This window comes from Oncorhynchus gorbuscha, linkage group LG23 (assembly GCF_021184085.1).
Source record: "Oncorhynchus gorbuscha isolate QuinsamMale2020 ecotype Even-year linkage group LG23, OgorEven_v1.0, whole genome shotgun sequence".
Classification (NCBI taxonomy): domain Eukaryota; kingdom Metazoa; phylum Chordata; class Actinopteri; order Salmoniformes; family Salmonidae; genus Oncorhynchus; species Oncorhynchus gorbuscha.
Window position 1 is genome coordinate 15,703,156 of NC_060195.1, and position 18,290 is coordinate 15,721,445.

The following is an 18,290-nucleotide window of genomic DNA, read 5'->3' on the forward strand; positions in this document are numbered from 1 at the left end:
GAACAATAACAGAACAACAGAATAATAACAGAACAACAGAACAATAACAGAACAATAACAGAACAATAACAGAACAACAGAATAATAACAGAACAACAGAATAACAACAGAACAATAACAGAACAATACAATAATAACAGAACAATATCAGAACAACAGAATAATACCAGAACAACAGAATAATAACAGAATAATAACAGAACAACAGAATAATAACAGAACAACAGAATAATAGAAGAACAACAGAATAATAACAGAACAACAGAATAATAACAGAACAACAGAATAATAACAGAATAATAACAGAATAATAACAGAACAACAGAATAATAACAGAACAACAGAATAATAGAAGAACAACAGAATAATAACAGAACAACAGAATAACAACAGAACAATAACAGAACAATACAATAATAACAGAACAATATCAGAACAACAGAATAATACCAGAACAACAGAATAATAACAGAATAATAACAGAACAACAGAATAATAACAGAACAACAGAATAATAGAAGAACAACAGAATAATAACAGAACAACAGAATAATAACAGAACAACAGAATAATAACAGAATAATAACAGAACAACAGAATAATAACAGAACAACAGAATAATAACAGAACAACAGAATAATAACAGAACAACAGAATAATAACAGAACAACAGAATAATAACAGAACAACAGAATAATAACAGAACAACAGAATAATAACAGAACAACAGAATAATAACAGAACAACAGAATAATACAAGAACAACAGAATAATAACAGAACAACAGAATAACAACAGAACAATAACAGAACAATACAAATAATAAGAACAACAGAATAATAACAGAACAACAGAATAATAAGAATAATAACAGAACAACAGAATAATAACAGAACAACAGAATAATAACAGAACAACAGAATAATAACAGAACAACAGAATAATAACAGAACAACAGAATAATAACAGAACAACAGAATAATAACAGAATAATAACAGAACAACAGAATAATAACAGAACAACAGAATAATAACAGAATAATAACAGAACAACAGAATAATAACAGAACAACAGAATAATAACAGAACAACAAATAATAACAGAACAACAGAATAATAACAAACAGAATAATAACAGAACAACAGAATAATAACAGAACAACAGAATAATAACAGAACAATAATAACAGAACAACAGAATAATAACAACAGAATAATAACAGAACAACAGAATAATAACAGAACAATAACAGAACAAATAACAGAACAACAGAATAATAACAGAACAACAGAATAATAACAGAACAACAGAATAATAACAGAACAACAGAATAATAACAGAACAATAACAGAATAATAACAGAACAACAGAATAATAACAGAACAACAGAATAATAACAGAATAATAACAGAACAACAGAATAATAACAGAACAACAGAATAATAACAGAACAACAGAATAATAACAGAACAACAGAATAATAACAGAACAACAGAATAATAACAGAACAACAGAATAATAACAGAACAACAGAATAATAACAGAACAACAGAATAATAACAACAGAATAATAACAGAACAACAGAATAATAACAGAACAACAGAATAATAATAACAGAACAACAGAATAATAACAGAACAACAGAATAATAACAGAACAACAGAATAATAACAGAACAACAGAATAATAACAGAATAATAACAGAACAACAGAATAATAACAGAAACAGAGAATAATAACAGAACAACAGAATAATAACAGAACAACAGAATAATAACAGAATAATAATAACAGAACAACAGAATAATAACAGAACAACAGAATAATAACAGAATAATAACAGAATAATAACAGAACAACAGAATAATAACAGAAATAACAGAATAATAACAGAACAACAGAATAATAAAGAACAACAGAACATAATAACAGAACAACAGAATAATAACAGAACAAATAATAACAGAACAACAGAATAATAACAGAACAGAATAACAACAGAACAACAGAATAATAGAACAAACAGAACAGAGAATAATAACAGAACAACAGAATAATAACAGAACAACAGAATAATAACAGAATAATAACAGAACAACAGAATAATAACAGAACAATAACAGAACAGCAGCATAATAACAGAACAACAGAATAATAACAGAACAACAGAATAATAACAGAATAATAACAGAACAACAGAATAATAACAGAACAACAGAATAATAACAGAACAATAACAGAACAACAGAATAATAACAGAATAAATAACAGAACAACAGAATAATAAACAATAATAACAGAACAATAGAATAACAACAGAATAATAACAGAACAATAACAGAACAACAGAATAATAACAGAACAACAGAATAATAACAGAACAACAGAATAATAACAGAACAACAGAATAATAACAGAACAACAGAATAATAACAGAACAATAACAGAACAGCAGAATAATAACAGAACAACAGAATAATAACAGAACAACAGAATAATAACAGAACAATAACAGAATAATAACAGAACAACAGAATAATAACAGAACAACAGAATAATAACAGAACAATAACAGAACAGCAGAATAATAACAGAACAACAGAATAATAACAGAATAATAACAGAACAACAGAATAATAACAGAACAACAGAATAATAACAGAACAATAACAGAACAACAGAATAATAACAGAACAACAGAATAATAACAGAATAATAACAGAACAACAGAATAATAACAGAACAACAGAATAATAACAGAACAACAGAATAATAACAGAACAACAGAATAATAACAGAACAACAGAATAATAACAGAACAACAGAATAATAACAGAACAACAGAATAATAACAGAACAACAGAATAACAGAACAACAGAATAATAACAGAACAACAGAATAATAAACAACAGAACAACAGAATAATAACAGAACAATAATAACAGAACAACAGAATAATAACAGAACAACAGAATAATAACAGAACAACAGAATAATAACAGAAACAAATAATAACAGAACAGAACAGAATAATAACAGAACAACAGAATAATAACAACAGAATAATAACAGAACAACAGAATAATAACAGAACAACAGAATAATAACAGAACAACAGAATAATAACAGAACAACAGAATAATAACAGAAGAACAACAGAATAATAACAGAACAACAGAATAATAACAGAACAACAGAATAATAACAGAATAATAACAGAACAACAGAATAATAACAGAACAACAGAATAATAACAGAATAATAACAGAACAACAGAATAATAACAGAACAACAGAATAATAACAGAACAACAGAATAATAACAGAACAACAGAATAATAACAGAACAACAGAATAATAACAGAACAACAGAATAATAACAGAACAACAGAATAATAACAGAACAACAGAATAATAACAGAACAACAGAATAATAACAGAACAACAGAATAATAACAGAACAACAGAATAATAACAGAATAATAACAGAACAACAGAATAATAACAGAACAACAGAATAATAACAACAAATAATAACAGAACAACAGAATAATAACAGAACAACAGAATAATAACAACAACAGAATAATAACAGAACAACAGAATAATAACAGAACAACAGAATAATAACAGAACAAGAATAATAACAGAACAACAGAATAATAACAGAATAATAACAGAACAACAGAATAATAACAGAACAACAGAATAATAACAGAACAATAACAAACAACAGAATAATAACAGAATAATAACAGAACAACAACAGAATAATAACAGAACAACAGAATAATAACAGAACAACAGAATAATAACAGAACAACAGAATAATAACAGAAGAACAACAGAATAATAACAGAACAACAGAATAATAACAGAACAACAGAATAATAACAGAACAATAATAACAGAACAACAGAATAATAACAGAACAACAGAATAATAACAGAACAATAACAGAATAATAACAGAACAACAGAATAATAACAGAACAACAGAATAATAACAGAACAACAGAATAATAACAGAACAATAACAGAACAACAGAATAATAACAGAACAACAGAATAATAACAGAACAACAGAATAATAACAGAACAACAGAATAATAACAGAACAACAGAATAATAACAGAACAACAGAATAATAACAGAACAACAGAATAATAACAGAATAATAACAGAATAATAACAGAACAACAGAATAATAACAGAACAACAGAATAATAACAGAACAACAGAATAATAACAGAACAACAGAATAATAACAGAACAACAGAATAATAACAGAACAACAGAATAATAACAGAACAACAGAATAATAACAGAACAACAGAATAATAACAGAACAACAGAATAATAACAGAACAACAGAATAATAACAGAATAATAACAGAACAACAGAATAATAACAGAACAACAGAATAATAACAGAACAACAGAATAATAACAGAACAACAGAATAATAACAGAACAATAACAGAACAGCAGAATAATAACAGAACAACAGAATAATAACAGAACAACAGAATAATAACAGAACAATAACAGAACAGCAGAATAATAACAGAACAACAGAATAATAACAACAGAATAATAACAGAATAATAACAGAATAATAACAGAACAATAACAGAACAACAGAATAATAACAGAACAACAGAATAATAACAGAATAATAACAGAACAACAGAATAATAACAGAACAACAGAATAATAACAGAACAACAGAATAATAACAGAACAACAGAATAATAACAGAATAATAACAGAATAATAACAGAACAACAGAATAATAACAGAACAACAGAATAATAACAGAACAACAGAATAATAACAGAACAATAACAGAACAGCAGAATAATAACAGAACAACAGAATAATAACAGAACAACAGAATAATAACAGAACAATAACAGAACAACAGAATAATAACAGAACAACAGAATAATAACAGAATAATAACAGAACAACAGAATAATAACAGAACAACAGAACAACAGAATAATAACAGAACAACAGAATAATAACAGAACAACAGAATAATAACAGAATAATAACAGAACAACAGAATAATAACAGAACAACAGAATAATAACAGAACAACAGAATAATAACAGAACAACAGAATAATAACAGAACAACAGAATAATAACAACAATAATAACAGAACAACAGAATAATAACAGAACAATAGAATAACAACAGAATAATAACAGAACAACAGAATAATAACAGAACAACAGAATAATAACAGAACAACAGAATAATAACAGAACAACAGAATAATAACAGAATAATAACAGAACAACAGAATAATAACAGAACAACAGAATAATAACAGAATAATAACAGAACAACAGAATAATAACAGAACAACAGAATAATAACAGAATAATAACAGAACAACAGAATAATAACAGAACAACAGAATAATAACAGAACAACAGAATAATAACAGAACAACAGAATAATAACAGAACAACAGAATAATAACAGAACAACAGAATAATAACAAACAACAGAATAATAACAGAACAACAGAATAATAACAGAACAACAGAATAATAACAGAACAACAGAATAATAACAGAACAACAGAATAATAAACAGAACAACAGAATAATAACAGAACAACAGAATAATAACAGAACAGAACAACAGAATAATAACAGAACAACAGAATAATAACAGAACAATAACAGAACAACAGAATAATAACAGAACAACAGAATAATAACAGAACAACAGAATAATAGAATAATAACAGAACAACAGAATAATAACAGAACAACAGAATAATAACAGAATAATAACAGAACAACAGAATAATAACAGAACAACAGAATAATAACAGAACAACAGAATAATAACAGAACAACAGAATAATAACAGAACAACAACAGAATAATAACAGAAACAGAATAATAACAGAACAACAGAATAATAACAGAACAACAGAATAATAACAGAACAAATAAACAACAGAATAATAACAGAACAATAACAGAACAGAGAACAACAGAATAATAACAGAACAACAGAATAATAACAGAACAACAGAATAATAACAGAACAATAACAGAACAGCAGAATAATAACAGAACAACAGAATAATAACAGAATAATAACAGAACAACAGAATAATAACAGAACAACAGAATAATAACAGAATAATAACAGAACAACAGAATAACAGAACAGCAGAATAATAACAGAACAACAGAATAATAACAGAACAACAGAATAATAACAGAACAACAGAATAATAACAGAACAACAGAATAATAACAGAACAACAGAATAATAACAGAACAACAGAATAATAACAGAACAACAGAATAATAACAGAATAATAACAGAACAACAGAATAATAACAGAACAACAGAATAATAACAGAACAACAGAATAATAACAGAACAACAGAATAATAACAGAACAGAACAGAATAAACAGAACAACAGAATAACAGAACAACAGAATAATAAACAACAGAACAGAACAACAGAATAATAACAGAACAACAGAATAATAACAGAACAACAGAATAATAACAGAACAACAGAATAATAACAGAACAACAGAATAATAATAGAACAACAGAATAATAACAGAACAACAGAATAATAACAGAACAACAGAATAATAATAACAACAGAATAATAACAACAACAGAATAATAACAGAACAACAGAATAATAACAGAATAATAACAGAACAACAGAATAATAACAGAACAACAGAATAATAACAGAATAATAACAGAATAATAACAGAACAACAGAATAATAACAGAACAACAGAATAATAACAGAACAACAGAATAATAACAGAACAACAGAATAATAACAGAACAACAGAATAATAACAGAACAGCAGAATAATAACAGAACAACAGAATAATAACAGAACAACAGAATAATAACAGAACAATAACAGAACAGCAGAATAATAACAGAACAACAGAATAATAACAGAATAATAACAGAACAACAGAATAATAACAGAACAACAGAATAAACAGAACAACAGAATAATAACAGAACAACAGAATAATAACAGAACAATAACAGAACAGCAGAAATAACAGAACAGAATAATAACAAACAACAGAATAATAACAGAATAATAACAGAACAACAGAATAATAACAGAACAACAGAATAATAACAGAACAGCAGAATAATAACAGAACAACAGAATAATAACAGAACAACAGAATAATAACAGAACAACAGAATAATAACAGAACAACAGAATAATAACAGAACAATAATAACAGAACAACAGAATAATAAACAGAATAATAACAGAACAACAGAATAATAACAGAACAACAGAATAATAACAGAACAACAAATAATAAGAACAGAATAATAACAGAACAACAGAATAATAACAGAATAATAACAGAACAACAGAATAATAACAGAACAACAAATAACAGAACAACAGAATAATAACAGAACAACAGAATAATAACAGAACAACAGAATAATAACAGAACAACAGAATAATAACAGAACAACAGAATAATAACAGAACAACAATAACAGAACAACAGAATAATAACAGAACAACAGAATAATAACAGAACAACAGAATAATAACAGAACAACAGAATAATAACAGAACAACAGAATAATAACAGAACAACAGAATAATAACAGAACAACAGAACAATAACAGAATAATAACAGAACAACAGAATAATAACAGAACAATAACAGAACAACAGAATAATAACAGAACAACAGAATAATAACAGAACAATAACAGAACAATAACAGAATAATAACAGAACAACAGAATAATAACAGAACAGAATAATAACAGAACAACAGAATAATAACAGAACAACAGAATAATAACAGAACAACAGAATAATAACAGAACAACAGAATAATAACAGAACAATAACAGAATAATAACAGAACAACAGAATAATAACAGAACAACAGAATAATAACAGAATAATAACAGAACAACAGAATAATAACAGAACAACAGAATAATAACAGAACAACAGAATAATAACAGAACAACAGAATAATAACAGAACAACAGAATAATAACAGAACAATAACAGAATAATAACAGAACAACAGAATAATAACAGAACAACAGAATAATAACAGAACAACAGAATAATAACAGAACAACAGAATAATAACAGAATAATAACAGAACAACAGAATAATAACAGAACAACAGAATAATAACAGAATAATAACAGAACAACAGAATAATAACAGAACAACAGAATAATAACAGAACAACAGAATAACAGAACAGAATAATAACAGAATAATAACAGAACAACAGAATAATAACAGAACAACAGAATAATAACAGAACAACAGAATAATAACAGAACAATAACAGAACAGCAGAATAATAACAGAACAACAGAATACTAACAGAATAATAACAGAACAACAGAATAATAACAGAACAACAGAATAATAACAGAACAGCAGAATAATAACAGAACAACAGAATAATAACAGAATAATAACAGAAATAATAACAGAACAACAGAATAATAACAGAACAAACAGAATAATAACAGAACAACAGAATAATAACAGAATAATAACAGAACAACAGAATAATAACAGAACAACAGAATAATAACAACAGAATAATAACAGAACAACAGAATAATAACAGAACAACAGAATAATAACAGAACAATAACAGAATAATAACAGAACAACAGAATAATAACAGAACAATAACAGAACAACAGAATAATAACAGAACAACAGAATAATAACAGAACAACAGAATAATAACAGAACAACAATAATAACAGAACAACAGAATAATAACAGAACAACAGAATAATAACAGAATAATAAAGAACAACAGAATAATAACAGAACAATAATAACAGAACAACAGAATAATAACAGAACAACAGAATAATAACAGAACAACAGAATAATAAAGAACAACAGAATAATAACAGAACAACAGAATAATAACAGAACAACAGAATAATAACAGAACAACAGAATAATAACAGAACAACAGAATAATAACAGAACAACAACAGAATAACAGAATAATAACAGAACAACAGAATAATAACAGAACAATAACAGAACAGAACAGAATAATAACAGAACAACAGAATAATAACAGAATAATAACAGAATAATAATAACAGAACAACAGAATAATAACAGAAATAATAACAGAACAACAGAATAATAACAGAACAACAGAATAATAACAGAATAATAACAGAATAATAATAACAGAACAACAGAATAATAACAGAACAACAGAATAATAACAGAACAACAGAAACAGAACAACAGAATAATAACAGAACAACAGAATAATAACAGAATAATAACAGAACAACAGAATAATAACAGAACAACAGAATAATAACAGAACAACAGAATAATAACAGAACAACAGAATAATAACAGAACAACAGAATAATAACAGAACAACAGAATAATAACAGAACAACAGAATAATAACAGAACAACAGAATAATAACAGAACAACAGAATAATAACAGAACAACAGAATAATAACAGAACAACAGAATAATAACAGAACAACAGAATAATAACAGAACAACAGAATAATAACAGAAATAATAACAGAACAGAATAATAACAGAACAACAGAATAATAACAACAGAATAATAACAGAACAACAGAATAATAACAGAACAACAGAATAATAACAGAACAAACAGAATAATAACAACAGAATAATAACAGAACAACAGAATAATAACAGAACAACAGAATAATAACAGAACAACAGAATAATAACAGAACAACAGAATAATAACAGAACAGAAGAATAATAACAGAACAACAGAATAATAACAGAACAACAGAATAATAACAGAACAACAAATAATAACAGAATAATAACAGAACAACAGAATAATAACAGAACAACAGAATAATAACAGAATAATAACATAATAATAACAGAATAATAACAGAACAACAGAATAATAACAGAATAATAACAGAATAATAACAGAACAACAGAATAATAACAGAACAACAGAATAATAACAGAACAACAGAATAATAACAGAACAACAGAATAATAACAGAATAATAACAGAACAACAGAATAATAACAGAACAACAGAATAATAACAGAATAATAACAGAATAATAACAGAATAATAACAGAACAACAGAATAATAACAGAACAGAACAGAATAATAACAGAACAACAGAATAATAACAGAATAATAACAGAATAATAACAGAACAACAGAATAATAACAGAACAACAGAATAATAACAGAACAATAATAACAGAACAACAGAATAATAACAGAACAACAGAATAATAACAGAACAACAGAATAATAACAGAACAACAGAACAAATAATAACAGAACAATAGAATAATAACAGAATAATAACAGAACAACAGAATAATAACAGAACAACAGAATAATAACAGAACAACAGAATAATAACAGAACAACAGAATAATAACAGAACAACAGAATAATAACAGAACAACAGAATAATAACAGAACAATAACAGAACAGCAGAATAATAACAGAACAACAGAATAATAACAGAACAACAGAATAATAACAGAACAACAGAATAATAACAGAACAACAGAATAATAACAGAACAACAGAATAATAACAGAACAACAGAATAATAACAGAACAACAGAATAATAACAGAACAACAGAATAATAACAGAACAACAGAATAATAACAGAACAGCAGAATAATAACAGAATAATAACAGAATAATAACAGAATAATAACAGAACAACAGAATAATAACAGAACAACAGAATAATAACAGAATAATAACAGAACAATAACAGAACAACAGAATAATAACAGAATAATAACAGAACAACAGAATAATAACAGAATAGGGGATAGGGTGCCATTTGGGACATAGTCATGGTGGTTGTAAACAATACTGACAGAGTTGACATATACTTTCAACTGGTTAAAGCTTGTCACTCTGTGCAAAACATTGCTCTCTCTCTCTCCCTCCCTGCCTCTGCCATAAATTCAGCTAGAGAGAGAGGTACGGGAAAGGGAGGAGCAAGGTGGAATTGGCTGAACTGTTGTGTGTTTTGTGTTTCCTGATTGAACTGAATATACTGTTATTATATCCTTCCTCTTTCCTCTCAGAGGCTGTCTGTTGAGAAAACTATGTCAGACAGTGTTGAAGTGGCTACAGGAGAGAATAACAGGGACAACCGAGAGAATGGTGAGAGACTGTTGTGTTTTGTGGTGGGTTCGATTCTCGCTGGGGCCACTGATGAAAAAAATTTGTCTGCACTCATTGTTGTAAGTCGCTTTGGATGCTAAATGGAATATTCCATTCTATTCTGTATCGCTTTGGATGGTAAATGGAATATTCCATTCTATTCTCTATCGCTTTGGATGCTAAATGGAATATTCCATTCTATTCTGTATCGCTTTGGATGCTAAATGGAATACTCCATTCTATTCTGTATTGCTTTGGATGCTAAATGGAATATTCCATTCTATTCTGTACTGCTTTGTAGCTTGACCCTCAACATGGAGATGGATTTATAACTATGACCTTTTATTCTGTCTGTGTGTGTGTGTGTGTGTGTGTGTGTGTGTGTGTGTGTGTGTGTGTGTGTGTGTGTGTGTGTGTGTGTGTGTGTGTGTGTGTGTGTGTGTGTGTGTGTGTGTGTGTGTGTGTGTGTGTGTGTGTGTGTGTGTGTGTGTGTGCGTGCGTGCGTGCGTGCGTGCGTGCGTGCGTGCGTGCGTGCGTGCATGTGTGTGTGTGTAGGTAAGGTGAAGCGGGGGGCTCTAGCAGCAGGTCGTAAGATAACACGTATCATCAGTTTCTCCAAGAAAAAGCACCTCCTACCTGGCGACGCACACCCCCCCTCCTTAGACACAGACCCTCGACGAGGTGGGACAACCCCCCACCCTCCTCCTCCATCTCACCTCCCACTCCTCCTCTGTCTCACCTCTCACTCCTTCCCTGAACTATTCTATATTTTCTCTCTATTTCATTCCATCTGTGTCTCTCTCTCACCTTGAAACATTTACACATACTTACTCACAAAAACAATTGAGCTAAAATAAGTTAATTTCACAATAACCTATTGATAACAGCAATTATATTCCAACCATACCTTTACAGTCCTCCTCTCCTCCCCTCCCCCACTCCTCTCCTCTCCTGCCTAGGATACCTGTCTGTGTTGGTGAGCCAGGTATGGAGGGACCAGTGGTGTTGTGTGTATGGGGGTTCTCTCCACTTCCACCCTGACAGAGGAGACCCCCGGCCCTCCCTGGCCCCTCTACCCCTCCATGGGTGTGAGGTGTTTCCAGGACTGGGACCCAAACACCCCTTCGCCCTCAGGATACTGAAGGGGGGCACAGACGTGGCTGCATTGGAGGTAAAATACTCTACATGCAATATGGGATACAATTCATGACACCATACATTACAACACAGTACTTCAAGAAGTTTAGCAGATTGGAATACTGAAGGAGAACAAGAAAATGTCTTCTGCATGTGCTGGTAATGTCAGATTGTTTGTATAATGATTCTGTCTAATCTGATAATTATCTCTCTCTCTCTCTCTCTCTCTCTCTCTCTCTCTCTCTCTCTCTCTCTCTCTCTGTCTCTGTCTCTGTCTCTCTATCTTTCTCGCTCTGTCTCTGTCTCTGTCTCTCTCTCTCTCTCTGTCTCGATCTCCCTCCACCTCCTGTAGGCTTGTAGTTCTGATGATTTGGGGCGATGGCTGGGTGTTCTGCTGGTAGAGACAGGTACAGCCTCAGATCCAGAGTCACTACACTACGACTATGTAGACGTGGAAACCATCGCTAACATCAGAGATGCCGCGAGACACTCTTTCCTGTGAGAGAGAGAGGGGGGAGATAGAGAGAGAGAGCGAGAGAGAGAGAGAGAGAGAGAGAGAGAGAGAGAGAGAGAGAGAGAGAGAGAGAGAGAGAGAGAGAGAGAGAGAGAGAGAGAGAGAGAGAGAGAGAGAGAGAGAGAGACAGAGAGACAGAGAGACAGAGAGAGAGAGTGTGAGAGAGAGAGAGAGAGAGGAGAGAGAGAGAGAGAGAGAGAGAGAGAGAGAGAGAGAGAGAGAGAGAGAGAGAGAGAGAGAGAGAGATGACGTGTTTGTCAAATGTTCGAGTGTCTCACAATCACATTTTGTAATCTCACACTTTTCTCTCTTTCTCTCTCTCTCTCTCTCTCTCTCTCTCTCTCTCTCTCTCTCTCTCTCTCTCTCTCTCTCTCTCTCTCTCTCTCTCTCTCTCTCTCTCAGGTGGGCCACATCTTCTAGTAGCACTTCTACTGACTCCAGGACGTACGACGAGGTTCCCTATGAGGGAGAGCAGGTGGGAACACACACATGGATGGACTGTACAAGGATTATTCTCAGACAGTAGGGTTGGTAACAGGCTGATTGGTCTTGGTGGGGTGGTGCAGCTGTTGGGACAGTCACTGTCTGGTCCGAATATGAAACCTCTGATCATTCACCCAAACACATCACACTCTGTTACATGCTTTTCAGTCGGTGACCTTTGTAGCGAGAGAGAGAAAGAGAGCGAGAGATAGAGGAGAGAGGGAGAGAAAAAGAAAGAGAGAGAGAGATACAGACATTGCCATCCTACAAGAAACCTGGTATAGAGGAGATGGACCCACTGGTTTCCCTCTAGGTTACAGAGAGCTGGTAGTCCCATCCACCAAACTACCAGGTGTGAAACAGGGAAGGGATTCAGGGGGTATGTTAATTTGGTATAGAGCAGACCTAACTCACTCTATTAAATTCATCAAAACAGGAACATTTTACATTTGGCTAGACATTCAAAAGGAAATGATCTCAACAGAGACAGATGTCCTCCTGTGTGCTACCTATATCCCCCCCCCCCTCCCCCACTAGAATCCCCATACTTTAATGAAGACAGCTTCTCCATACCGGAGGGAGAAATCAATCATTTCCAGGCCCAGGGACATGTACTAGTCTGTGGTGACCTAAATACCAGAACCGGACAAGAACCTGACACCCTCAGCACACAGGGGGACAAACACCTACCTGAGGTGACAGCTTTCTTTCCCCCATATGCCCCCCAAGCACAACTACAACAACTTAACCAACAAAACGGGTCACAACTCATGCAGCTCTGTTGCACGCTGGGTATGTACTTAGTCAATGGTAGACCTCGATGGGACTCCTATGGTAAATACACCTGTAGCTCATCTCTGGGCAGTAGTACTGTAGACTACTTTATCACTGACCTCAACCCAGACTCCTATGGTAGGTACACCTGTAGCTCATCTCTGGGCAGTAGTACTGTAGACTACTTTATCACTGACCTCAACCCAGACTCCTACGGTAGGTACACCTGTAGCTCATCTCTGGGCAGTAGTACTGTAGACTACTTTATCACTGACCTCAACCCAGACTCCTATGGTAGGTACACATGTAGCTCATCTCTGGGCAGTAGTACTGTAGACTACTTTATCACTGACCTCAACCCAGACTCCTATGGTAGGTACACCTGTAGCTCATCTCTGGGCAGTAGTACTGTAGACTACTTTATCACTGACCTCAACCCAGAGTCTCTCAGAGCGTTCACAGTCTGCCCACTGACCTCAGCCCAGAGTCTCTCAGAGCGTTCACAGTCTGCCCACTGACCTCAGCCCAGAGTCTCTCAGAGCGTTCACAGTCTGCCCACTGACCTCAGCCCAGAGTCTCTCAGAGCGTTCACAGTCTGCCCACTGACCTCAGCCCAGAGTCTCTCAGAGCGTTCACAGTCTGCCCACTGACCTCAGCCCAGAGTCTCTCAGAGCGTTCACAGTCTGCACTGACCTCAGCCCAGAGTCTCTCAGCGTTCCAGTCTGCCCACTGACCTCAGCCCAGAGTCTCTCAGAGCGTTCACAGTCTGCCCACTGACCTCAGCCCAGAGTCTCTCAGAGCGTTCACAGTCTGCCCACTGACCTCAGCCCAGAGTCTCTCAGAGCGTTCACAGTCTGCCCACTGACCTCAGCCCAGAGTCTCTCAGAGCGTTCTCAGAGTCTGCCCACTGACCTCAGCCCAGAGTCTCTCAGAGCGTTCACAGTCTGCCCACTGACCTCAGCCCAGAGTCTCTCAGAGCGTTCACAGTCAGCCCACTGACCTCAGACCAGAGTCTCTCAGAGCGTTCACAGTCAGCCCACTGACCTCAGACCAGAGTCTCTCAGAGCGTTCACAGTCAGCCCAGAGTCTCTCAGAGCGTTCACAGACCTCAGACCAGAGTCTCTCAGCCCACTGACCTCAGACCAGAGTCTCTCAGAGCGTTCACAGTCAGCCCACTGACCTCAGACCAGAGTCTCTCAGAGCGTTCACAGTCAGCCCACTGACCTCAGACCAGAGTCTCTCAGAGCGTTCACAGTCTGCCCACTGACACCCCTATCAGATGGAAAGAAATACATGATCAAATACAAATCTTAGAATCAACTATTAAAGACGACCAGAACCCACTGGATTCTCCAATTGCTTTGAATGAACTACGTGTCACGCCTTGGTCATTGTATTTTGTGTTTTTGTTATATGTTTGGGTAGGCCAGGGTGTGACATGGGTTTATATGTTGTATTCGTATTGGGGTTTGTATTATTTGGGATCGCGGCTGATTAGGGGTGTTAGGCTTGGCTGCCTGAGGCGATTCTCAATCAGAGTCAGGTGCTTGTTGTTGTCTCTGATTGGGAACCGTATTTAGGCAGCCTGACTTTCACTTTGTATTTTGTGGGTGTTTGTTCCTGTCTCTGTGTAGTGTTCACCAGATAGGCTGTAATAGGGTTCACGTTCCGTTTTCCTTCATTAAAGTCATGAGTAACCACTACGCTGCATTTCGGTCCGACTCTCTTCCTTCAACAGACGAACGCCGTTACAGAAACATCCACCACCTCTCACGGACCGAGCAGCGTGTAACTGGCAACGACGTTATGGACAGCAGAAGCATGGAGTATACGTGGGAAGAAATTGACAGGTGGGCGGCCGACCCAGAGAGAGTGCAGGCGCCCGCCTGGGATTCGCTTCAGCAGTGCGAAGAGGGCTACAGGCAAATTGAGTCAAAGAAAAAGACACGCCAGATAAAACGGAGAGGCGCTGGTATAAACAGGCAGCGACAGCTGGAGCAGCAAAGGGAGGATGAATTATTCGGAGAATGGACATGGGAAGACGTGTTGGATGGTAAAGGTTGTTACACTTGGGAGGAGATATTGGCCGGAAGAGATCGCCTCCCATGGGAACAGGTGGAGGCACTAAGGAGAGCAGAGGCAGCCGGAGATAGGAGCCGACGATACGAGGGAACACGGTTGGCAAGGAAACCTGAAAAGCAGCCCCAAAAAATTATTGGGGGGGGCTAGAAGGGAGAATAGTTATGCCAGGTAGGAGACCTGCGCAAACTCCCTGTGCTCACCGTTGGGCTAGAGAGACCGGGCAGGCACCGTGTTATGCTATGGAGCGCACTGTGTTTTCAGTGCGGGAGCATAGCCCGGTGCGGCACATACCAGCTCTTCCTATTGGCCGGGCTAGAGTGGGCATCGAGCCAGGTAAGCTTGGGCAGGCTCGGTGCTCAAGAGCTCCAGTGCGCCTGCACGGACCGGTCTATCCAGAGCCACCTCTACACACCAGTCCTCCGGTAGCAGCTCCCCGCACCAGGCTTCCTGTGCGTGTCCTCGATCCAGTACCACCAGTTCCAGCACCACGCACCAGGCCTCCAGTGCACCTCGCCTGTTCAGCGCAGCCAGCACTTTTCTCCTCTCCTGTGCTGTCGGAGTCTCCCGCCTGTTTAGCACAGCCAGAGCCTTTCTCCTCTCCTGCGCTGCCGGAGTCTCCAGTCTGCCCAGCGCCGCCAGTGCTTCCAGTCGGCCCAGCGCGGCCAGTCCTCCCAGTCTGCCCAGCGCGGCCAGTGCTCCCAGTCTGCCCAGCGCGGCCAGTGCTCCCAGTCTGCCCAGCGCGGCCAGTGCTCCCAGTCTGCCCAGCGCCACCAGTGCTCCCAGTCTGCCCAGCGCCGCCAGTCTGCCCAGCGCCGCCAGTGCCGCCAGTCAGCCCAGCGCTGCCCGACAACCAGTCTCTTCCAGATCTGCTCGACAACCAGTCTCTTCCAGATCTGCCAGCCAGCCAGGATTTACCGGAGCCTACTACCTGCCTGAGCTTCATCTCAGTACTGGGCTTCCTCTCAGTACTGGGCTTCCTCTCAGTACTGGGCTTCCTCTCAGTACTGGGCTTCCCCTCAGTACCAGGCTTCCCCTCAGTACCGGGCTTCCCCTCAGTACCGGGCTTCCCCTCAGTACCGGGCTTAGTTCTGGCATTTTCCCCAATATTTGGAACCAAGGACTGATCACCTCAATCCACAAAAGTGGAGACAAATTTGACCCCAATAACTATAGTGGGATATGTGTCAACAGCAACCTTGTTAAAATCCTCTGCATTATCATTAACAGCGGACTAGTTCATTTCCTCAGTGAAAACAATGTACTGAGCAAATGTCAAATTAGCTTCTTACCAAATTATCGTACGACAGACCACGAAACCCAGAAACCCTGCACACCCTAATTGACAAACAAACAAACAAAACAAAGGCAAAGTCTTCTCATGCTATAGTACATTTCAAAAAAGCTTTTAACTAAATTTGGCATGAGGGTCTGCTATACAAATTGCTGGAAAGTGGTGTTGGGGAAAAAACATACAACATTATAAAATGTGTGTACACAAACAACAAGCGTGCGGTTAAAAATGTTTTTTTTTTAAACACACACACATTTCTTTCCAAAGGGCCGGGGGGTGACACAGGGATGCAGCTTAAGCCCCACGCTCTTCACCATATATATCAATGAATTGGCGTGGGCACTAGAACAGTCTGCAGCACCCGACCTCACCCTACAAGAATCTGACGTCAAATGTCTACTGTTTGCTGATGATCTGGTGCTTCTGTCGCCAACCAAGGAGGGCCTACAGCAGCACCTAGATCTTCTGTACATTCTGTCAGACCTGGGCCCTGACAGTAAATCTCAGTAAGACCAAAATAATGGTGTTCCAAAAAAAGGTCCAGTTCCCAGGATTACGAACACAAATTCCATCTAGATACCGTTGCCCTAGAGCACACAAAAAACTATACATACCTCTGCCTAAACATCAGCTCCACAGCTAACTTCCACAAAGCTGTGAACGATCTGAGAGACAAGGCAAGAAGGTCCTTCTATGCCATCAAAAGGAACCTAAAATGCAACATACCAATTAGGATCTGGCTAAAAATACTTGAATC

The 18,290-nt window shown here is 35.4% G+C and overlaps 1 protein-coding gene across 3 annotated transcripts in view; it reads left to right on the plus strand.

Moving 5' to 3' along the window:
• Positions 1-18,290, plus strand: part of LOC124011316 (actin filament-associated protein 1-like 1) — a 111,100-nt gene that overhangs the window by 78,288 nt on the left and 14,522 nt on the right. For all 3 annotated transcript variants that reach the window (XM_046324561.1, XM_046324560.1, XM_046324562.1), the window contains exons 9-13: positions 11,174-11,252; positions 11,808-11,933; positions 12,212-12,423; positions 12,742-12,887; positions 13,306-13,378. In XM_046324561.1, the coding sequence (XP_046180517.1) occupies positions 11,174-11,252; positions 11,808-11,933; positions 12,212-12,423; positions 12,742-12,887; positions 13,306-13,378 (636 nt within the window). The remainder of the gene's footprint in view (positions 1-11,173; positions 11,253-11,807; positions 11,934-12,211; positions 12,424-12,741; positions 12,888-13,305; positions 13,379-18,290) is intronic.